Source organism: Psittacula echo (genome assembly GCF_963264785.1).
Source record: "Psittacula echo genome assembly, chromosome: 7".
Classification (NCBI taxonomy): domain Eukaryota; kingdom Metazoa; phylum Chordata; class Aves; order Psittaciformes; family Psittacidae; genus Psittacula; species Psittacula echo.
Genome location: NC_137740.1, coordinates 48548261 through 48574235, shown reverse-complemented (window position 1 = coordinate 48574235; position 25975 = coordinate 48548261). Strand labels below are relative to the sequence as shown.

At 36.2% G+C, this 25975-nt stretch overlaps 2 protein-coding genes across 2 annotated transcripts in view; one reads left to right on the top strand and one right to left on the bottom strand.

Moving 5' to 3' along the window:
• CDC73 (cell division cycle 73) overlaps positions 1–25975 on the bottom strand; it is a 115985-nt gene that overhangs the window by 44058 nt on the left and 45952 nt on the right. The gene's annotated exons all lie outside the window — the stretch shown is intronic.
• On the top strand, positions 10935–12203 carry B3GALT2 (beta-1,3-galactosyltransferase 2; the record flags this gene model as incomplete). The annotated part of the gene is made up of 1 exon (XM_080623711.1): positions 10935–12203. The coding sequence occupies one exon, from the start codon at positions 10935–10937 to the stop codon at positions 12201–12203; it is 1269 nt and encodes a 422-aa protein (XP_080479837.1).

Sequence of the window (25975 nt, the reverse complement as noted above, 5' to 3'; positions counted from 1 at the left end):
AGCTCTTCAATTTCACATTATTTAACATTCACTAAACATCTGCGTCACAAACTTCAATTTCAAAACCAGGAATTTTTGAGGCTGACAAAGTGCCTCCATATTCATGTACAAACAACACACATAGGGAAAAGAATTTAGCAAGCAGATGAACAGTTGGAGCTGCTAATCTCTTAATCAGTCTCACAAAAAAAATAGATAATCTACATAGCTCATCCGGCAGGTGCTAGGCAGGAGGTCTGCATCCTGGCAACGAAACTGATGGGCCAAGACTCTTCAAATCATTGGAAGAGAAGTGCTGGATGCCTCAAGAGCCTAAAGACAGCCTAAGGGAAAAGGGTCTTCTGTGCCTGGACAGGTGCTAACAGCTGGAACAAAGCACTTTTCTCCCTAGGCAAAAGAGCTGGTGGACTATTAACTCCCACAGGATAAGATCTTCCTGCTTTAAGAGATTTGATATGTAGTACCAGTTCTTCCCTCAAGTCTCACTTTCTGTAAGAAATTAAGTTTTCATATAAATTCTCTTGCTGGGGGTGTAAGTGTGGGTGTTAAGGGTAACTTGACCATATAGTGCAGGCAGGTAGAACAAAACAAGTCATAAGGTAAGGGGAAAAAAACCACAAGTCTATTTTCCACAGTTTTTGTTAAACTACCTGCAAACGTTTGGTACTTCTACTTTGGTACTCTCCCCTGCTGTGCTGAATCAAAGCTTCATAAGGTCCCTGTGCTTCTCAGAATGCAAAAGGAACACTTGTGACAGGCAGAAAATATTACTGCTGGCACCGGACTGTCAGTTCATCAGGGGAGAACTACACAACCAAAAATACTGCACAGTACAAATTATGTTGTCCATCCCCTGGAAAAAAAAATAAATTCTGCATTTAGCACTTGAGACCAGCAATAATTGGATGCAAAGCCTGGGGGAAGACATGAAAAACCAGAATACAGAAAAGAAGATACAATAAAGCAAACATCACAATACTGAGGAAACAAAGAAATGCATCTGGACTATAGTCCAATATGCAAAATTTGCCTAACACAAAACCAGAATGGAAACAGAGTGTACTGAAGCCATTTTGTATTTTGACTTTTCAAGTAAATTTTGAAGCACTCCAAACCTGTGTGTCTTAAAGGAAGCTGTGATAGCAGAATGGACTGAATTCCAGTTGGACACCATCAGTTTATTTAATAAAAAAACCCACAAATTGTAGAATTATGATGCATCCCCTTCAAATGTTTCCTCAGGCAGATGGAATAAGAAGCACCCTCATTTGAAAACATCACTTGGGTCTTTTTTCTCTCTCACAACTTTGCGAATTCAGGGGATGTGCTTATATACCTTACTGAATGAGATAACAATTATCCACTACTCATTAGCAAACAAAAATATGCATGTTTCAGAATAACTGAAACTTTTTTTACTTCCATCATCATTTCAGATTGTTCTATATTAATGTATGAAAACATTCAAAGATTAATTAAATCACTAAGTTTATGGCTTGGATGCAACTAGAACAGAGTTCAAAATCTTGACCATTTATAAAGAATGCAATAAGCGTAAGCTGAATTTCAGAAACTACCTAAGCAATGGTGAAAAATCTAATAAGGAAAATAAGGCAGGCAATACTGACACTTGTGGTCATTTCTAGATTGCTATTTTTTCGTTCAGTTACAAACATGCTTGTGATATTTACGAAATACACTGGCATCACAAAATAGCCAAGCAAGTTACAAATACTTTATAACCCTGTCCTCTCCACTCTGAATGACTTATTGGAGAAGTGTTCCTTTTGAAGCAAAGAGGATGACTACTGGCTATATGTATAGTAAATCCTAACACAGAAAATGAAAACTAAGTTTTTTTATGACATTCTGTATTAACACATTTCCCCAAGGAAAAAAAAATAAATAGAAAGTTTAAAAGCAAAAATAACCAATCTTGAAAATGTTGCCATTAATCACTTTGAACTGTTACTTGAATGGTTTTCAACATATTACAGGTGAAATAATGCTACATGTCACTACAATAAAATGGAATAAACTTTGCAAAGTATTCATGGAGTATCCAAGAAAGCATAGTCCATATGGGAGCATTCAGTTGACAGGTCAGCTATGCTGTACATATTCCATTTAACTTTCATAGGACTCGTGGCCACCAGGCAGAAAATTACCAAGCGGTATACACCTGACCATTGCAACAACTGAGAAACTTCTGTCAATGTTGTGAAGATTTACTTTAAAACCAGTTAGACAAGATTTTGCTGACACCCTCTCAAAAATGACAGTGAGATGTAGGAAAGATTGTTTCGTTTTTTGTTCGTTTGGGTTGAGGTGGTTTTTTTTTTTTCCTTTTTCTTTTGCATATTCCAAACTTACACACCTTTGTTTTACATAAGTATATTTTGATTTGTTCACAGTAGTTATGTGCACAGGTTATCCTATGTAGCCATCTTTTGCTACTCCTTGCACCTGCTTCTAGCTTTGCCTATCTTGCTAAACAGTCAAGCTTTCACTGGCCACAGTAACTCTGTAGTGTTCCTTACACAAAGGCTGCACATCTTCACATCAGAGTAACTCCTTCTTAGTCTTAATAGATGGCAGCATTTCAAACACTAACATTGTAGCTTCTAATTTAAGATGTAACCATAGTAACATTACAGCACATAATACTTCCTGGATCAAGAACAAGCAGTCCACTGACCCTTCACAGTGAGAGTTAGCCGAACTAAAGCTCATTCCAACCTCAGGCCCAGCAAGATTACTAAAACATTCAGGTCATATTTCCAGTACAAAGCAAGCTCTGCCCTCCTGAAATACCTAGGAACATACAGTATCGTATAAAAGTAGTAAAGAAAAAGCACTTTAAAAGAAATTTCTTCCTGAAACTTAGACTCGAAGATACATCAGGCACACCCAGATAGAAAGTAGTAGAAAAATAAAAGCTTTCCTTACTTTTCTGTAAGACCTGTTCATCCTTTAAAAGCAATGAATGAACGAACAATAGAAACTGTTCATTAAGGTTTAAGAATTCAATATTCAATTTGTTCACATGGCAAGATGACAAATTTTACAGGTATCACCAGGCAACAGCTCTGCCTGCACTTCACAAGCTATGCACAACTGATGTGGTCACATACTTAAAAGCCAAAAGCTGATGCCTATTCCCTTCCAACAATAAATAGAGTGTATTTAGAAAAAAATGGACCTTTGGATTTTTGTACCTGCAATATTTACTACTGAGCAATTACAGAACAATAAAAACAGTTTTGTCCACCCCATTATGTAAACATACTACGTGTAACTCCAACCTTCAGTGATACACTTTAGGTTTAGTGAAAAAGTAGTAAAGAAATTAGAGTCGAAACACTAAAGATTTTAGCAACCATTCTGCTGAGATTTAGACTTGCTTCCCAAACACAATGTTATGTGTCTTATCTGAAAATTCTAAAATGAGTATTTGAAAAACCACTACTTGCTTCTGTGTAAATCAGCACTGATAAATGAACTATCTCACTCAGCTCCCCACCTGCACTCCAAACTGCAGTAATACTCCTCGCCAAACTCTGCCACATGCTTTTATACATACAGAAAAGATTATATAAAGTTCTGTATATTATATGGGGCAAGGCTAAGAAAACCCTGTGTGTTTAAGTGGAAAATTCAGTAGACTGAGCACACATGCAACCTTTCAGAACACAAATTCTCAATTATTCATCAGCATCCCAGAACAGTAAGTGGTCTGGACCCAGGTCTGTTGTCTCTTGCTGACGCACCCTCCCACTCCTTTTTGAAATACCAATGTTTTTAGAGTGGAGGAGATACAAGTCTCTGCTGATATGCATGTTATATTTATAACTAATATCTAGAGAATATGCTCATGCTCCTCCTATGTCCTCAAACAGGATCACAGTATTTGTGGAAACTGCCATTAGGATAAGAAATGCATACATTAAAAACAAGAGTAAATTAACAGAGAAGGTTAGTGTACATTGATGAATTTGTTAGAAGGATAGAAATCTAATTATGTTTCTAGTAACTTATCAGAATATGCTTCTAGAATAATAAAACACATTGACTGCCTGGGGAAGCCTTATTTGTCAGTAAAGGACGTACTTACCCTGAGCCTACTCAGAGATACCTTATGATAGACCAATTATATTTTCTTTATCCTTTGGCATAAAAAAAAACCCCAAACAAAAAAAAAGCAACACACCCCCAAAAAAACCACCCCAACCCCCCCCAACAACCAACAAAAAGAAAAACCAACCAAACAAAAAAAAGCCCTGAAAAACCCAACAAAACCCCCCACAAATAAACCCCAAAAAAGCAAAAACAAAACAAAACAAACACAAGAAAAAAATCCCAAAAGAACAAAACCCCCCAAAAAAACCCCAAAAAATCAAGAAAAAGCCCACACCCCAGAAAAACCAAACCCACCACAATAAAACCCACCCAAACCAAAACACAAACAAAAAAACCCCAAATCACACCCCTCCACCCCCCCACCCAAAAAACCCCAAACAACCCAAAAAGCAGTCTAAACAGTTAGTCATTAACTTTTCAAAACAGAGTGGACAAACACAACTAATAAATACTGGGTAAGCACGCTACTAGCTGTCTATTTTCTGAACTATTTCTTTTATAATTATATTTTATTTATAACATAAGATGCTTCAGCATAGAAGGTTCAGTCATTGAAAGGACAGAAATTGAAGGAACATCAGTTTCATTAGGACCAGAAAGACAAATTCCATAATATCAGTATGTCTATAACAGACAAAAGACATTTAGATCCATCAATAATTGAAATCAAGTGCCCCCGATTCTGCAATGCCAGTCTTCAACCTTTACCAGGAAAAAGCCATTAACAGCAGAAAGGCAACTTAACATCATGTGCTTACACATCAGTGTTGACCACCTTAATTGACTAACCTAAGATTAAAAAGCAGCTTTTATACAGTAAGCACATGTAAAAGAAGTAAGAGTAAAACCACACATTTTTATTTTTTCTTTGGCATGAAAGCACAGAAGATTTATACTTGAATATAGAGTCAAATGGGTTAAATCAAGCTTCGGTATTTAAATGCTTATAATTCCTTTGCACTGCAGAACAGCTTTTAGAATAGAGGAACAGCACGTCTAGCATTAAAAATCCCCTAGAGAATCGTAAGTTACAGTGTCAAGGAAAAGTGAAAACAATTTGAAAAAAACCTCAATCATTCATTTAATAATCATACAATTTTTATACTATTCACCTATCATTGTGCTTGAACTGAGTCTGTATCATTTATCAAATAGCAGCAAGAGCCTGTAAAGCTTTCTGGCTGCCTTTGGATTTAGTCAAAATGAATGCAAAGAATCACGTGGGATTCAGCCAAGCAATGACGTTAAATTCTGCTCTGTCAGAAGACAGCATCTGTCAAAGTCCACATTTAAACTGCTGCCTGCCTGTGCAGCAGCTGAAGAACTACGGAATGGATTTTATAGACCAGAATCCTCAGTTAAAACAGCTCAAAATCGTTTCTATTACTGCCTAGCAACAATGAAGGAAGGAATAGAGGGAAATCCTATTACTGAAGGCAACTGAAGCACTACGCACTAGCACTCCCTGCTAATATTACGATTAGAAATATGGATACTGAGAAGAGAACACAGCACTGCATTGTCCGACAAGGGAAACATCAGATGTAAAATCACCAGCACATTGGCCGTGAACGCCGGAGAGCCCCGATAGGAACCAAACCGAGAGCTACTGTCCTTTTGTTTGAAGGATGAACAAAAAGCCCCAAGACAAGGACAACACTTATGAACAACGAAGGTAACACAGCAACGGGCAGACAGATGGACAGACTGGATACTGTGAAAAGCAATCGCAGGAAGCAGACTGTTGGGGGATGTGCGCATGTTCAATAGCATCTTTTTTGCTGAAGTGATGGCGTGCCAAAACTATTTTCTGTGGGTATAATCCTCGCACCATAAATGGCCTGACCAAGGAAGGTATGTCAAATCCTTGTATGTGGTATTTGTTTGATTGTCTGTTACCTTTTCAGCCATTGCAGATAACAATCCTTCCTAAATTGCAGAGCCCTGAGATAACATGCCTCTGAACAGGGAGAAAGAATGCTAGCAGGTTTTCCTCTCTCACAGCACAATGTCACTACCCTACACTTACTAAATGCATCACTTACGGTCTGCACAAGGCTGGTGTGGCTAGAGAGGAGGGATTAGAGGGATAATGTAGCTACTGTAATGATTGCTTTTAACTGAGAAACTAAAAACTCAAACCCTCCAATATAGAAAAAACCAGTTAGAAATCCCTTCAAACTAGGTCAGAATTAATCCTTATCTGAAGTAATCTTAAAGCCCTGGTAAAATGGCCATGATGTGACATATGGAGAGCACTGAACCATCAAAACAGACAATGCAGTCAAATTTCATTATCTTAAAAGTACCTTCAGACCTTTTCACACTTGATTTCCACCCCGCTTCCCACCCCTACCCCCCCAAAAAAAAAAAAAAAACATAAGCAAAATGTAATCGGGCTAATATTGGCCAAGCACAAACTGGGAGCATGGAAAAGACTGGAAATGATTTAAACCATCAGCAGTGCAATCAGGCACCACATTTTACAAAATACATCAGGCTCCTCTGACATCCCAAAAGGAAACCTTCAAACACTATACTCTCAAAATGGTAAGCACGTAACTTGTCTCTTGCCATCATTACAGTTTTTGTTTAACATGAAAACACCGACTGTTTGACTTGGATTATAAAATTACATTCCATCTAATTACTGTTCTTTTCTATTTATTGTTGAAATTTAAATACTTTTTCACTGCTGGCAAACAAACAAGGTGAATATTTGCAATACAAATTCAAGACCTAAATCTATAGCAATTTAATACACCACAGAAAGTGCTTATCTGCAGAATCTACCAATAAGCTATAATAAATCATTAGATGTCAATATAAATGTGCTTTCTTTGCCCAAGGCAATGCTAACATGCAACAGAACAACTGCAACTGGAAATAGTTCACATACCTAAGGATGAAGCACACAACAGTCAATGGTTTCAGATCACTTTTAAGACATTTAGAAAATCAAGTCACTTTCCTGAACTTGTAAACCAAACAAAAAAATCTCACCATAGGCAATACTGCTGAAGAAGCATGCTTAGCCAGCAGTGCAGCTTTCTTATCTGACATTTAAAAACCTGCACATCAAACCTTATCCCGAGTACTGTTTTGTGCAAAAGATTAATGCAGTCTGTAAGTAAATTCAGGCACATTATGTGAGGCTTAATATACAACTGCTGCTGCTTATCAAAATACTGACTCCGGCTGCCTTCTGAACTCTTCTCTCTAATTAAAGAGTTTGCCCACACAGCTAATCAAAATATGAAAATCCAGGACGTGTGAATAGGAAGTCAAATGCTTCAATCTGCAAAGCTGTAATTATAGAGCAGAATTCAAAGTACCAGGAACCAAAACACCAGAAGAGCACAGACCGCAAATAAAAATTCAAGAGGCATTCAGAGTTTATATATTTGGCATTTGATAATGCATCACTGACTGCACAGTCAAGCGCCAAAAATGAAGTATAACTATTATAAATTGTATCTTTGAACTGCAGAGTTGCATGCAACAACATACTTCCAGAGGACAAGGTAATTGTGTAGAGACCTTTTGCTATACTTAGGTTTTCTTATCTACTGCCAATGGTTGGTGCCTGCTCATAAGCTTGCTGTGAAATTAAATTTTAAAGATTTGGGCAAAAGCAATAATGCTCTAACCCTAAGTAGTGCAAGAGAGTAATATTTTTATGGTATTATTTGATGGTGCTTTTTATATTGACAGTTATTTACATTATTTTAAAACAATGCATTCTAGCATGTGCTGTTTTCAAAGGTTTCAAATAGCTGTTGCTGTGTTTCAAACACCTCATACCTGCTGTATATTTTGAAATGTTTTACATCTGAATTATTAAAAAGAAAACAAAGTTATTTGGGTTTTTTCAGTCAACATTTTTTATGAAACTGAGAAATAGATGTAGGTCCTTCCCCTATCCATACAATGCCTTTTTTAAGGGCAAACAGATACTGAAGATTTTCCATGAAGCTCCCACCTTGAAAAATCAAGGAAATACATGAGACCTGGCACTCTCTAAATTTCTCATTATTCCAGCTCTGTTTCTCACTGTAAAACTTATTTTAATGTGTACATTTCAGCAATTACAACTGCCTTTTCTGAGACACTTCTTCAGTGCATCATGGAAAGACAGCACCTGAAATTATTTTCAGTTTACACAAATATTTACATAACTGTATGAAAAGTAGGTGCACACCAAAACAGTGCCTCAATTAAAAATTAAACACAGATCAGTAGCGTAGTGCAGATTTAGAAGTGGAACAATTCAGTGTGACAAAAGTAATCTGAATTCCAGCTGCTATTCCACATTCATGAAATTCTTGATTTTCTTTTCTTCCTAAACTGCACATGCATGCAATGAAATGATAATTAATCAAATATTCCTACTGTTGTCTTCCAAACTGGTATAAAAACAATTAATTTCCTTGAGATCTCGGGTACCCTTTGAAGTGGTGTTTCTGTTTGCTTATGCAGAAATATTCTTCCCAAATAGCTGAGTGTTCATTTAAAACTCACTGCACACTGCAGAGAAACTCAAAATCATTAGTTTTGACAGCAAGCTTTAATTTTCTGAGCATGCAAATGCAGGTTCAAGTGGTCAAATAAACGTGTCTTTTACATTTGGGACTTAATTTCTTTTACATAAAGATAGTGTCCAAGTCAAAGCAGCTTAAAAAAATAGTGTGGAATGTTAGGTTAATGCTCAAGCTACACATGTTTAACAGCTGTACATTGCAAAGTAATTTTTAGAAAGGCAGCTCAGTCTCTGGTAAGTGGCATCTGTCCCAAGAAGTTTAAAAAAGAAACAATAATAAAATTAAAAAAATTAAAAAAAAAAAAAAAAATCAGAAATAGTGTTAGTGAGCTTAAAACCAAAATTCAGGACTGCTGTGTAACAGAACAATGACAGGCAAGAGCTTAATAGGCAAATATTTGCTGTTTCAGAGGGAGAATTAAGGAGCAGTGTCACCTTTTTAGATACCTATACATTGTCATAAACCACAGTTAAAATCCGCACTTACTTGCTCCTCCTAGTGGAAGTTAGTATGAAAGAATTCTGATTCAGTGCAGTACTACTTTCCCCTTGCTTCCAAATCCTATCAATGAGGCACCTTCTGCGAACACGTTATTTTGTTTATATACAAACTAACACACAGTAATTAAAATAAACCCTAGTTATACATCTTTCACTATGCTTTTCAAATACAAATTTTCCCCTACATGAGCCAGGCAGATTGAATGTTACATCACAGACAATTTTGTACTATATTATTCAACTGCCATCTCATCTTAAATTACTTCTTTACAATGTAAAATCCTGTAATTTCCCACATAACATGTCACTTATTTTTTTTAAATGCAGAAATTAATCCTAATATTGGTTTTAGAAGATAGTAAAGCAATTAATAAATTACACATTTTTATGAGAAATAGCATTTTCTGTGGACTCACGTTCAACTGTCATCCTTTCTCCTATACAAAACCCTAGGGCCCAGAAATAAATTAGAGAAAATTGAAAATCACAAACAAATTGCTATTGTGTAGTGAAAAGTTCATTTGTGAGATGATGTGATCAGCTTTTAATATGCAGCATCATGAAGCTGCCATATTGACTCTGCTCTTGAATATGAAAAGAAAAAAAATTAAGAGAAAATGAAGCACATGTTACTTTGGCACTTTCTCCTACAGTTCCAGCTGCTGGTAACAATATTTGAAATATCCATATGATCCCTGAAGCATAGTAGTTGCATACACATTTATAGATGACAAAATAAATCCCGAAAACCAAACCCAAACTAAAAATCATGTTCATCAGATAGTCTGCCAGAAACTTAGTGTTGTGCAATTTCATTTTCAGTTAATATGAACATTTACCCAAGATCTCTGCCTACAGTTTCATTTTAATTCAGCTGCATCTGAGCCTGGCACAACGGCCAAGTGTTCCATTCAATATTTTCTTTCAATGTGCAGTAGAAGGTTAAAGGTGCCTGAAAGGTGACAGAAAATGTTATCCTGCATTACCATCTGAGGGCTGTGCAGCGAGGTTACTGGACCCTGAAAATTAATTTTGACAGGTGCATCTTCTCATTGACTTTGTGAACACAGTCGGAGCCGGTGGAAAGACACCAAGTGGTGTACTGTGACTAACACAACTCAGCCATAATCAACCTTGCGCCGTCTGTCCCATCACCAATACATGACCATTTTACAAAAAGGGTTTTTAAACTGTGAGCTGTACCAGCCTCTGCGTGGTAAATCAATTTTAATTAATGCCAATAAACCTTCCATCTGCTATCAAGGCCTTTTCATTCATTCCTTCTCAAACACTGTACAAGGATTTCACAGCCAGTACACATGAAGTTATTTATGTGTACTTCAAACTTTTCCAGCTATCTTATTTTTTCCTCCCTTTTTATCTTTGGTACCCAGGACATTTGTCAAAATTTTTACCATGAAAAAATATCAAAAGCTAGTAAATCTACTTAAATCATAAGCAAGGTTTACTTTCAGCCGAAATCAAACCTTGGTTTTATTTACATGGTCTGTTCTTTCAAAAGAGGTGAGCTCAATTTTCTAGCTAGGTTCTCATTGTAATCTTTTATGAGTGTATAAAATTAAAGATCTCTGATATTTTATTTTTTAATCTTTGCAGCGTGAGCCATTTGCAGACAATTACTCACCAGGAACAAAAGAAGATGAATACCAAAGAATAGCAGTGGATTCAAACAGGATCAGAAAAGCATTTTGCTTGGCCATTGTCTCATATCCCATCACTGGATTTTTACAACATGCTTCAGTGGAGAAGACGACATTGCTGCTTTGCAAAGATGACCTGGAATACCAAAAGGTCTCTATTTCGCACCCATCTCATTGGCCTGATCTCTCTTGTATTTCTTTTTGCTATGTTTCTGTTCTTTAATCATCACGACTGGCTGCCAGGCAGGACTGGATTCAAAGAAAACCCCATGGCTTACACTATACGAGGATTTAGATCTACAAAAATCGAGACAAATCACAGCTCTCTAAGGAACGTGTGGAAAGATGCCATACCTCAGACGCTCAGGCCTCAAACCGTCACCAACTCCAACAACACTGATCTGTCACTGCAAGGAGTAACTGGTTTGGAAAATACCCTCAGTGCCAATGGAAGTATATACAGTAAGAAAGGTACTGGGTATCCAACTTCCTATCATTTCAAATACATCATAAATGAGCCTGAGAAGTGCCAGGAGAAGGCCCCTTTTCTAATATTGCTCATTGCTGCAGAGCCAGGCCAGGTGGAAGCTAGACAAGCTATTCGACAAACCTGGGGTAACGAAAGTCTCACCCCTGGCATCCAAATTGTTCGTATTTTTTTGCTGGGCTTAAGCATCAAGGTAAATGGATACCTCCAGCGTACCATACTAGAGGAAAGCAGACAGTACCATGATATCATTCAACAAGAATACTTAGACACCTACTATAATTTAACCATTAAAACTCTGATGGGAATGAATTGGGTTGCATCTTACTGTCCACATGTTCCGTATGTAATGAAAACTGACAGCGATATGTTTGTCAATACTGAGTATTTAATACATAAACTTCTGAAACCAGAACTTCCTCCAAGGCACAACTATTTTACAGGTTATTTAATGAGAGGTTATGCACCTAATAGGAACAAGGATAGTAAGTGGTATATGCCACCTGATTTGTATCCAAGTGAACGTTATCCTGTATTCTGCTCCGGAACTGGTTATATTTTCTCTGGAGATTTAGCAGAAAAAATCTTTAAAGTCTCCTTAAGCATCAGACGTTTACATTTAGAGGATGTATATGTGGGGATCTGTCTTGCCAAGCTGCGAATTGACCCTATGCCTCCGCCCAATGAGTTTGTCTTCAATCACTGGCGAGTTTCTTACTCCAGCTGTAAATATAGCCACCTAATTACCTCCCATCAGTTCCAACCTAGTGAACTGATCAAATACTGGAACCACTTACAACAAAATAAGCACAATGCCTGCGCCAATGCAGCGAAAGAAAAAGCAGGCAGGTATCGCCATCGCAAACTGCACTAGAAGGACAACGCTCCCTCTGTCAGATGCACTCCATGTGCGATTTGTAAATACTGCTGAACGCATGTACAGTGAAAATGGATGAGCTTAATGGGACAGCCTTTAGTTGAACCCCATCACATAGTGGAGTCTGAAAATTATTTTTTTAAGTTAAAAAGTATAGCTCTTGATAACCTAATACTATGAAACTATAACCAAAAGGTTTTCCCAGCAAAATTGAGGAAAAATGAAGATCATATAGAAGGACCTTTGTGTTAATGTGCAATAATAAGCATGCACACTTTGGTGGTACAATTGCTGATTTATGTGCCAATAAAACATAATTGAGCATATTTTCCACACTAAAATTTTATTTTAAAACAAAATGCATTCATAGCTCTCGTTCTCTTTAATGGAATGATTTCTTGTTATCTAGAATGGCTATAAAATGAAAAATTTAAAACTAAGGAAATGTACAAAGGGCAGATCAGTTTCACCTTCAAATACCACATTAAAATTATTATACTCTTCTTAAATGTATAATTTATTTAGCAATGTCACATTTTCAATTTTGTAAGACACTACCAATGAACTCTAAAGCACTAAGAAAGTACTCCCTTAAAGTCAGTCCAGTTTTGGGAAGATTGCTTGTTTTAGTCAGGAAGGAGGAATAAATAATATCAGTGTTTAGAAAACTGCCACCTTAGTACCTCATCTTCAGAAATGTACATGGTGTTTAAATTCAACTCTAGATTCAACCAAATTCTCCTGAAAGAGCTGATTAAAGTTACTTCATTCTCTAAAAGTCACAGGGTGAGCTCCTAAAACCTGGTGCCAAGTAAAATTCATCTTGGCATCTTCATGCAATTTCATTGAATCTGCTGTTCATTTCTTTGCACAACTTCAAGGTATCTCAAAAGCTGATGAGAAATGCAAAACAGAACTTCAGGTCTTTCACTGTAGTCTCAAAAATGTTCCATTTTGTGGAAAGAGGTAGAAAACCAACCAAATGTTTGTTGATTTTGATCCTGCCTGCCTGCCCTGCGCTCCTCCCCAAAACAAGAAAGATCAGTCAAATGAAAATACATCTGACAGAGAAAATTAAGCACATGCCTTACACTTCACAGATAGGGAAGACTATGGCATAATAAGATGGAGAGCTCCAGATAGCAATACGGGCAAAACAAAAATCTAGGCGATTTCAAAAACTAAAGCAACAACATGTACCACTGAAAATAAATTGTGAGAAGTGGGTTAAATCTATTTACAGGTTTCCAGTTTTCTTACAAACAGAACTTTTAAAGGTTGTTTTCCAACTGAATTACAGCAGTTATATCAGATTCAGGTTATTACTGTTTGTCACAGTGCCAGGGTAAGGAATACCCATCTCTGATTTAGCAACAGATAATGGAACTGTGATTAGTTTTCTGTTTGACTGGGACTTTTTAATTGGATAAAAAACAAATATTTGATGTACTTTTATTATTTAATAAAATTGATTATATTTATGGTCTTCAGACTTCACTTTTTATGGGAAAGTTGCTCAGGAAGAAAACAATTCCTAGCTTTATAATTACTTGACTTTTCTAGTGTTCCCTAGTTCTTAAAGCTTAGTTTTCATACCATGAGATCAGAGCAGTTGTTTTGTTGAGGGTTTTTTTGTAATGAAAAGACAAACCATATTACTGAGCATTCTCAGCAGCCCAAAAGCTGTCTGTATGCAGAAACAAAACACGCATGAAGAGGCTGCACTGCACTGGACTAGCTCTCTGAAGAAATCCCAGGAGCTCCTATTGAAGATGCGTATGGGAATTTGCTCATCAGCATTTTTGTTGGTCATCATTCACCAAATTTTGCCATCCGTTGTATTTTAGGTATGATAATTATACATTTGTGCATTTCCAAGATATCACAAATTGTAGGTATGTCTATTTCTGGGGAAAGTAAACGTGTGTCAAAATAGTAGCACTCTGCATAAGAGATTACTCCAACTAAATTGAAAGTGCCTCCACTTAGTTTATGTGATGGCTGTTGGTGTTACTGTGAGACAGAGCATTAGAAAAAAGGCTTTATGAGTGTTCTTTCAACACATATTTGTTTCTTCATCCTCAGTTTGCCTGCTTCCTTCCAGCAAACACAGGACACAGTTAATATCCCAGCTGAAAGCCACCTGGCTGAAGTTAACAATATGCAAGCTTTACACAATAATGCTAGCTTTAGTCAACTACAGTGAGTCCTGAGAGCCAGCTACTACTTAACGGCATTCAGTTCTGGAAGATGTACAATCCCATAAGTGGTTTCTCCCCAAGTACTGCTGGCCAAGAACACAGCCCAGCCTCTTGGAGAGGGCTTCAATGCTGTTTCCTGCCTTCAGCACTTCCAAGCTAGACTATAATGCACTCTACTTGGATTTTACCAACTCTGGATAGTTCAAAATGCTGTATATTGGGTATAGTCCAAGATGTTAATAACTAAACCTTAAACAGTTTGGCACTTGAATCATAAAGTTTGGCAGCCAAACAACCTCTCGAGTACTCCACTTTGGAGCTCATGCATGATGCCCATCTGCCCAGCCTTGGCAGAATTATGATAGGAGTTCAGTTTATCAAACCTCTTGGTAGTAAAAATACTAGTGAGGAGTATAAGACGTTAAAGAAAAAAACAAAAAAAAAAAATAATGCCCTTTTAAGGGTCCAATATTTTTTTTCACATTGGTATTTATGTTTGGCCATATGTTGGAACTACTCTATATATAAATCATTATTAAGGCTACTTAAATCATTCATAGCCAAGTACTGTTTTCCTGCAGTTTGTTACAAAGCTTTCAGAAGTAGGAGGGACAGCTGTATGATGAAATATGCAATTATGGAATGAAAGATCCACAATCCATTCTCTGAATGTTTTTACTGTTTTCTATCTTGTGTTTAAGCTATTTGCTCACTCTAATAGAATATAAAAACTGTTCAAGTTAAAAATAGTGCAATCATTATTTATTATATTCATTTTTGTTAGAAATAAGATACAAGCTTTTATCTAAAAACCTAACATACCTGCAAAGCAGTTAAAAAAAAGGTATAGAAGTCTGTATTATATTTGCTTTATATGTTTTTACTTCTCTGTGTGTCTTCTTCAGATTCAAAACAACTCATAACTTGTTACAGAAAAAATGCAGTGTCATTGGTACCATTATTATGGCAAAGAAAAAAAATATTAGAAAAGTCAAGCATAGTAAGAAAAATGAGTAACAGGAATTCCATAATGTTACCCTATTTATTTAACTTTCAACTAAAAAAAGACTTACACATTGATACTAGATGATGAAAATGAAGTCCCACAAAAAAAAAAAATAATTGTTGTTCACCAACAAAAGAGTTGTTCCTTTCACATCTCCAGTTACATCAGTGACTTGGGTTATTTGCAGATTGTATCAGTGGACTCGAGCATGGAAAATGCACAGCTAAAGGTTTTGGAGTAATAGAACTGATCCTATTTCCAGCCACAGACAGATTTTTCCATGGGTAAAGTTCACAATCTGTTCTAGTCTGAAAAAAATAACAGCTAAAGCTATTTCTAAGCCTCAGTGGTTGGTCTGAGGGAAAATTCAATGTCCATTAAGTTCTTCACTTAAATGTTATAAATTATTTTTATGTCCCATAAATTTAAAATTGTATGATGGCAGTGATCTAGACAAGATGAGACAGACTGGGTTTCAGGTTAACCTTACTAGAATAGTACTTTAAAATTTGCTTTTCTTTGCAATGTAGTAATATAAAACGTGTCAGTCCATATTTACAAAATATTTTCAGACTACATTAACCTGTTAAGCATGCATTAACTGTCTCAAATTCCATGGTAAATCAGGCACTGGAAGGAAGGGAAGCACCTAGACACCATAATTTTATTCTGCCCCCCCATCCCTACTAACTTCACCAAAACGTTACAACAATTCCCAATCGTACTTCAATCTAAAATATCCACATAATCCCACAGTGCAAAAAAATCTTCTCTCTTGAATGAATAGTCATTGCAATGCATGAAAAATTCTCAGGAGATGAAAGAGAGAGGGAAGATGCTAATATAGAAGCTACTGCTTCTTTCATTTGTGCTATTAGCAAGAATAGGCTTGTAACTAATTTGCAAAGCCATCCGTAGTTGTCCATATATTTTGCCAATTTCAAACCCCATTTCTCAATCCCTATTTTATGCTGTCGAATAACACAAATAAATAAATATTGGACAATTACATAATTACACTATGATAACTGCACTTAGCAAATTTTAAGAACATTAATGTCATTTTAAGTTCAGCTTGTTCTTCCAAAACAGCATGCAATTCGAGAGGCAAGCAGTCTCACCCTTTCTGACCACAACAACTTTAGATTGCAGATCATACATAATAGACACAGCATTTGCTGTATTACCACAAACTGTATCTCTAGCTCATCCAGTCCTGCCTCTCTTCTCCAGCTCTGCTTTTCAACATTTACCCACTCTGCAAGGGGAGCACGAGGGAAAGGGAGAGGCAGGAAAGCTGCACCACCAACTATGCAGTGCTGCACTGTGAAAATGTAGGTCAGAGGAGAGAACATTGTCTTTGCTTTGTACCCAAGGGTTTCTGGGATGGGAGGCTGGGGGACAACTGTGGAAAACAACTTCTTACAGCAGGTCTGTTAACAAAGCTCTGTCATTTCAGAAAACAGAAGAGTGGAACTGAAAACAAGCAGCTGACCAACACCACACAGGTTAAAAAATTAAAATAACATAGGGCAAGCTCAGTGACAAGGGAAAGCATTCAAAGTGAGGCCAAATTAGAAAGCAGGATCTCAATTTCTAGTGTTAAGTGTTCGCGCTTCTCCCCTTCTGGAGAAAATAAATTTTTCTAACAAAAGTTTCATTTTGTGACTGCAGTGCACTGCTTTTCATTATGGCCTGAACCAAAGTAATTACAAGACGTGACATGATGACATGAATAGCAGGTCAGTAAGACCAGACTATTTTACATATAGGACTGTCAGCATACCGTCAAACCAAAAGCAAACTAGATAGCTTGTATCTAGGAATAAAATCACTGCATTTTTGAATTAGGAGTTAATTCCAGTCTTGCTTTGTCCCTGGTTAACTCAAAAGAAATCTAGTCTGGTGCAACGTGGTACCTTTCTTTCACAGTTAAACGACTGCTAAGGAAAGTAGCTGAACATGGGATATGGATGAAAACTACCATTTTGCTATTCTGATATTACCATGGCAACAGTTACAAGAGCTCTCTTACGCATTTAAATCTGACAGTTTTCATGATAACACTAACTGGATAATAGTAATGATGCATTTTGGTTGATGAGCTAACTGCTATATAACTCAAACCACAGGGTACGAAACATTCCCTTCGCTTTTCTCAAGACTATGTTTGTGGTCAAAATGTTCTGACCGAGACAGTAACCTTGAATTACTCCTCTCAAAGTAAAACAAAGTCCCTCTGGCACAGTGAGCATTCATGGCTTACAGCTTTATATACTCTCAGAGGTCTCCATTTGAATACTTAAGTTGTGCACAGTTGGTGTAAAGGGTGGAGAAGTCAAGACTGCTAAAATCTTTGATGGCATCCTTCTCAAAGGGCTTTCTTTTGCCTGGGAAGGCTTGAGAGTAGAATATGCTTTCTGAAAAGGGAACTGAATTGCTATCTTCCAGGTATCATTTGTCCAAGAGAGGTAGAGGAGGGGGAAACCAGTCTTCTACCATCTTTATCAGTATGTAAGCAATACACACTTTTTAAAATAAGAGAACACTGCAAGCTGCTTCACCTCACTGAAGGCCAAAGTGTACTGAAGAATATACAAGTATGTCTCTGAGGACAAGTGCATCAGAACAAATGCATTCATTTCCTTTTAACCCATTTAGCTTTATATAAAATTAATTCACATTTCAACTGTTTAACATGAATATTTGGTGAACCACTCACTCTGGTCTCCCAGATGCTCAGTGCGGGCATAATGGGGAAGTTTCCTTTTCTTTACCTCATTAGAAAGCAAAGCGTGAGAAGCATATTTCTCATCCTAACATTTTAAGGATACCAGCTTTGATATTGTCTTGCAATTAAATCAACTAAAAAAAGATGAATAAACTGAGAACAGCATGAAACCCTTAAAGGTTTAAAATTCACAAAGATGACAAAACTCGGACTAGAAGAAATAGCCATGCTTCCAAGGATCTAAGAGATTAATCTTTCCAACATGAAATAGTCCTCAAAAAGTCTTCCAAGTTCTTTCCCTTTTAACACTTTTTGAAGTTGTAGATTAAAAAAACCTCATCCATGACATCATAAAAAGACCAAATGCCACAAAAACCACAACCCCACCACATCTTTTTGTGTGGAAAGGCCAAGTATTCCCATGTCTCAGTAAATCAAAGTTTAAAACAAGAAAAAACAACTGCCACAAGAAATCCTTTGTTAATAGACTACAAGTCACCAAGAAAAACAAATCTCTTGTTCACTGCCTTTACTGAAAATTTAATATACCCTGCATTTCAGCAAGGTGAAGTCTAAAAACTGTTTTGAAACTAAGAGGCAGATCCTAAGCTTCATTCAGGATTCCTATGTCATAGTATGCAAAAATATTAAAGTAAGCTGTAATTTAAACCTATTGTGCCATGACATAGCGGTCAATGCAAGATGATAAAACAAAAATCCAATGCTGGAAACCACTATTTGTGGATTACTCAAAAATTTACGACTGCCACTTAATGTAAATGGCAGTCTTTTTACAGGCATTCTTCTAAAGTCCACCTAGGCATTGATTTTTGCAGACATAAAAATTCAATGCAATTAACTTCTGAATCAAAAGAACAACCCATTTCCCATTTTATCATGTCTAAATATTTTAAAGTATTATTATATCATTGATGGTTTTTTAATGTAGAAACAGGTAACAACATTTTTATGTCCCCATAGTTTAAAGAAACAAGATTACAATTCAGAGGTACTCTTAATGTTACTTAAAACTCCAAAATAAAAGCATAATACATACCTGAGGGGACAACGAACACATCTATTCTTTAAAAAGCTAATCACAAAGCTTATGCTGTAAGCATACTGAGGCACATCAAAGGAAAAAAAAAAAAAGCAAAGGGAAAAGACAAAACCCAAAACCACACACCTAAACCAAACCAAACAAATAAGAAAAAACCCAAAAACAAAAAACCAACACAAAACCCCCCAAAAACCCCAAACAAAACAAAAACCCCAGAAAAACAAACAACAAAATAAAAATCCCAAACAAGAAAAACCCAATAAACCCACAGAAACCACACTGTTCCTACATAAACGTATCTTCCACAGAAGTGTTTTCAATAATGCTTCCATCAATGTCATGAGAAAATTCAGTCTTTCAAATCTGAAACAATTTTTAAAAGTTGATGCTGCCAAATACTTCTATCATTTCACCAAATTTGAGATGGGTTATCTATTTTGGGAGTTACAAAGAAGAAGAATGATAGTCACTTTTTTTGGCTTTACAAAAAAAAGCATAATTCATTCACATTTAAAAGTCAGTTACTACTTCATACTATCAGCTGTGAATTTTCACCTTCTTACAAGGAGGCAAGTTTGCTTGCTATATCCAGCAAAGGTATGATTTTCTTTCTGATCGAAATTCAGTTGAGATACGGATGCTGCAAACAAGATATGCAACTTACATCAGTTAATAAAGGAGTGACAGCTTTTTGCCAATAATCTAGGGACTTCACATCTGAGTAAAATATAATCTACCGTTTTCATTTACAAAATGCATTGTCTGGGTCCCTCAACAATTTTGGAACTTTTCCCCTTCCACAATTTCCTTATTTTCTACTAGTAGAAGTTAAACCGTTTGAATGAGTTATTTTCCAAATTTCATGCCAGCAGAGGAGAATGGAAAAGCCAGAATAAAGTACACAATTACATTTCTTCCCTACCCATCCTCTTAGTAATCAAAAAACTTTACACACATGAACACCCACTTTTTCTACCATCTTCTGCACACATTCCATAAATTGAGCCTTTTTGAGGCATAAGACTCCTTATGACCAGTCAAATATTAATATTTTAGCTCTTCCAGTTCCACAAGAGAAAAACATCTATGCATCTTGCACTGAAAACTTTTAGTGGAAAAAAAATATATGTGGAATAAAGGGCATTTTCCCTCCCACTTCTCATCACAATATTTTCTTGGACTTTTGAGTATTAGCACTTTAAATACTAATACTTGGATTCATAGTACCCTGATTTACAATGAACCCTAGGGTATTGATGACAAAATTGGCCACCATAAGCATTAATTGCTTGTCTCTTTTTTTTCTCACCACCTATGTAGAACTGAATAGTAGGAAGCATTACATGCTATCATATTCTAGCTAGGATATAGCAAAGCACTTTAGCATCTGTTTAAAGTGCTGAAAAGAAATATTCAGTGTATACAGTAATTTCAGCAGATACAGCTATGATCCAGTTTACTGTTAAGATAAATTGCAGACTTGTACGGTGCTTGTGCTCTGAAAGGATGGACTGATTCAACCATGCCAGAAGGTTGAATAGCTGCCCTTCGCATTGTTTATCATATCCAGATGTATAATGCTAGGTGCTGGATAATATCAATTTTTATCTGTGACACTTCAAGACTCTTGGGCAAAACCAGCTTTACAGATTTGCTGAACATATTCTACACTGGCTTTGTCAGTTACTTGAAGTGGAAAATGATCACAAAGAGATGCATTGCTGTAGGGAAAAAAAAAAAAAAAAAAACAACAAACTGCCTCCTACTTCAGCCAGCTAAAAAATTTGGCATTCCATTGATTTCAGTGGCTTGTAATACAGACAGAAGAAACTGTGTTCATAGGTTGTCCCTGACCTTTGGGAAGTCAACAAAATGGAATCCATTTTATAACAGTCAATAAATCTTTCTTTTCTTGCTGTCCTACTTCCCTTCGACAACTATCCCTTCATAGCTAAGCTTTTCTCAAGTTATGAAAAAGATATGTGGTAACCCACTAGAAGCAAATCTCTCCAAAATGCAATACGAAGCACTAAGCATTTTTCTAGACAAACCCCGTCATCTCCCTCCTCATCCAAACACTTCAAGAACATGCTAATGAAGAAACATTCTCTCTCAGAGGAATTTCTAACTAGTCTTGGTTTAAACAAGTGAACATTGACTCTGTAAAAACTCCTTTTTTAAGACCCCATCCAGAAGAGATGATATAAACCTGTTTCGTTCAGCTGAGTCCCAAACTACAGCTTCCGTATTTCCCATAGATTTTCAAAGATTACTAGTAAGCTTGAGTCCTTTAGATGTCATCAGAGAACTGCTCATATACTGTAGACCAAGTCTTTGCTTAAGTGGTATCTGATGATACTAGACCAAATCAAATAGACTTTTTTTCCATGGTTTGCCAATGTATCAATACAGATTATAAAAAAAACCCACAACAGTAAGGATAATTGTTGATTAGAGCCTTTTATTTCACATACTCTCCTTAAACAGCTGATAAAATTTATCCAACTATTCACAAAAGTATTACTCAAATTTCCCCATTTACTGAAAAATATAAGGATAGAACACAAATTCACCTACACAGATTCAACTATAGGAGATCTTATTCTGAGACTATAACAGCCTCCATATATGCAGATATAAATTATCAATAAATTTACTGTGCTGCTGCTAGCTACATTAAATGAGTATATAAACTAGAAATACTTTGCAACTACTGTACATAATTCTAAACTTCAAAAATTGAAACACTGTTACATAGTACATCACTTTCTATTACACAGAACAATAAAAGATGCAAAACCAAGGGAAGCCAGATTCCTAGGGAAATATGTAGGCAGGACAAGCACCACAGAAATTTATAAGAGGAAATATTCTGCTCACAGCAGCTTATGTAAGTAAATTAGAGGACAAATTTTAAGTGGTAGGCTTCAACTGACTAGTTTCAGTACTGGAAATGTTTTTCCTTGTGTAATGATAATTGAAGTAAAGTGTGAAAGGAGCGACTATGCCCTAAAATAAATAGTCCTTCCATTAAACATTCACAGCAAATTTATTTCCTGTTCCCTTCTTACCTTAAAGACCCCAAACACACTGCGTAAAACCTAAAGCAACACCAACTACTCTTGGGTTTGCTGACTGGAATAAAACCAGAAGTCAAAAAGACCTCTGCAACTTTTTTTTTTTTTATATATGCACAGAAAAACTGCATTATGAAAGTTGTCAAAGGTACTGAATTTACATGAAATCCAAAAAATCTCAAACTTCGCATGCTGGAAAATGCAGTCTTTATCGGCTAATTAATGAATACCATCACAGTTCTATATAATCCTGCCATTACTACCTGGACTGAAGAGCAATAGTTTTATTTTATTTGTGGCTCTGATTCAGATCAAATCTGTAATCGTATGTGAGCTAGTACTGAACATGCACCCAACTCTTGGAAATGGAACCACAGCAACAAGAGAAGCATGAAATGCATATGATGATCCAGCCCAACATAACAGGTCAACCAACGACCGAAAGGTAGATAGAGATTCAAGTAAAGGTGAGAAGTCAAAGCATATTAATTTAAATGCATTAAATCTCCACATTAATTTTCTAATGCAGGAGTAAAGTGGCCTTCACCCACTGTAAACCAAATTGAACTACAGCTAACTAAAGTAATTTTATTCCTGAACACATCACCAGCCAATGGTGATTTAATGCATTATAACTTATGAATGTTGATGTTGTACACTTAGGTAATTTGCTTTAATTTGCTTGAGTGCCTTGATCTAGATATAGCCTTAAGGAACACTTGTATATTGCCATATTAGATTGCATCACCCTTTGTATTATGGGGAAAAGGTAATTTCTGAATGGTAAAACTATACAGCACTTGCTTTACCAGGAGAATTGAGACAATTGTTGAAGACTCTTAAGTTTCTAATGACTCCTAGCCATGCTCAGGTGGTAACATCTGCACCCTGGAAAGACTGAGGTGTTTAATTACAAATGAAAAATAACTTAAAATTTTAACTCTTAAAAACAAATCCTGTACTAGGGAGCTCAGCAGCTACAAGAAAGGGAGGGAGGAACTTCCAGAAGATCAAGTCCTTCAGGGGCATTGACTAACTTAGACTCAGAAGAGACTCACATTTCAGACATAGGCAAAGGGGGAGTTTTCCCCTTAAAGCCACGCACAAGTATTGTTCTTAGATTAACATTTGCATGAGTGCAAAGACAGTTTGAGAAGTTTGTGTATTTGTCACAAAATCCCTAAACAAGATGAGAATCCAGGAAGATCTGATGCTGAGAAAGGCAGATAACTTGTGAACCTAAACTATTAAATAGCCCCCAGGTCAGCAGCTGGCTGGAGACTATGACAGCTGGACGACACGCTACAGTGATAAAGAATCAGTTTATATCAAAGTGTGAATGCCTGTGAAAACTGCTAGAAAGAACACAGGGTCTCTATCAGGAGACTCTCCGAAAGCCGCTTGGTAATAAAGAATAAGCATGACTTCAGACAGAGCTTTATCTGTGACAAGTATTAAAATATTAATCAGAAGAACTGAAAACTAAGTGAACCAAGATTTAGACAAGCATATAGCTTTCCATGTAGAAAAGTTCTAGTTAAATAGTTTACAGTGAAAACCAAAGAATTAAAAAGTTAAATACAATTTACAGAAATACCTAAATTTACACTTAAGTATAATGAATTCCTACATATTAGTGTTAGAGTGAACGAACTATTAATAAATAAAACCAGAGTACATCCTTTTGCTCCACCAAGATGTCACAAGGCACAATGACTGAGAGCCCTCCCATCCCCACTAAAAAAACCACACCCCGAAATGTATTTAGGAAAGGCACAAATGCTTTCACTGCAATTTAACTAGAAGCAAAACATTTCCTCCTGCCATCATCTTCAGACTTGCCAGAGAACCTTATTCTACTTTCTTCACCCCTGAGAACAGAAAACATCTGCCCAGCCCATGAGGTTTTAATCATCTTATGGACAGAATTAATTTAGTTTTCTTCTGGGGAATCTGGTAACAAAAGGAAACTGGCCAAGCCTACTAAGCCAAAGCGAGTCTTTTGTTTAAAAAACAAGGGAAAAGGGAAAAAAAAAATCAGATTTCTTAAAGCTGTGAATGTTCTTCAGTTATGATATTTCATTTATGAAGTATTAATATATCTCTATGCATTTTAACATAGTTTAAATATGGCTTCACTAAAGAAACATCCCTTTACTGAACATAAGGCAGAACCCTCTAGAGGTTTACTAAATATTAAGTGACAGGTTTATCAATCACGTTCATTCCACTTACAAGAAACATCAGAAAAGTAACATTATTTTCTTAAAGGTATGATTCTTATTCATAACACAGAATTTTCATAAATAGCAACTAGTGGTTAAATGTAATACATTCCTAACTGGAGGATGCTGAGTATTTACTTCCTTTTATATTCTTTTCCTCTCAGCTCCATATAAAGGGGTGATAAAATAATACTTGAAAATACTTTCTGCTTATTGTAAATTTTCATCTGTAAAATATTCCCTGTATATGGATTACTGTTACAGTATTCATTGGTTAAATATATAATACCTGCATTCATGTTTGGAAGAATTACAGTTCACACTGCTTAATAAAAAAGCCAAGTACAGGCAGTTTTTCAGAAAGGAAAATAAAAGGACATTAAGAGTCCTGCTGAGAACTGCCAGGAGAAGGAATATAAGAAATATATTGAGTATGCGGTTTTGTTGTACTATACAATAACATGCATACGAAAGTGACTCTCATGAAATATTTAGCTCACCAAATACAGGTTTAGGTAACTGCCTGATGAGGCTATTCTGAGTGGCACCTCTAATAAACAACTAAATATAATTTTCCAAATATTTCAGGTATGAACAAGGAAGTTGATTTAGATGTTCAAAATTCACATAAGAAATTTAAGCCTACTATAAAACTACCTTGAAAACCAGATGTAACATTACACAAGGCATTCCCTGAGTCTCTTTAGATTTTAATTTCAAAGATTGCACTATGAACCATTTAGTATTCTAATATGTATTTTACTGCTTTAATCTGCACTTCACCTGCTGTTCATGTCCAGATATTTTTGGAAGCTTTTTCATGACACTATTTTCCAGACCTAATTATACATGTGAAACCTACTAGAAAATCAGTGGTTTGTTTCAGCACAATATGTCACCCTAAAACAGGATAGATTTTATAGACCAATATGAGGTAGCTATATACATTGTGTTATAATATATTTTATATATTTTTAGTTACAAAATATTTGGCTTAAGGCTTTTTAAGTCCTCTCCATCCAGAAGTCTTCTGTTTTACTTAGTAACCACAATAAAACACAATCAGGCAGTTATCTTTTTTAATGACAACCAGATTTCATTTTAATTTCAGTAACACTGCAATCTGTTTGCCTGATTTACATCAGCTGCTCCAAAGAGAACTAGCACGTAGGACTGATGAATACTGCTGCATGACACACACTGAAGTCTCCTTATTTCAAAGTAAAAGGAGAGGGAGGTGTGTGTGTGTGTCCCCGTGTGCATGTCCCTGCCCAGGAAATGGACCAGTTAACAGCCTACTTTAGTAACATTCACTCCCTTCTTCCACCATATGTTTTGAACTGACTTTCCAATTTCAACTAAACCTGTAGAAAAGTTATTGCCTTTGTCAATTTTTATGAAAACTGCTGTCTAGGGAAATTAAACCCTCAAATTACTGCTCCCAAGGAATGAAAAGCAGACAGTGTTTC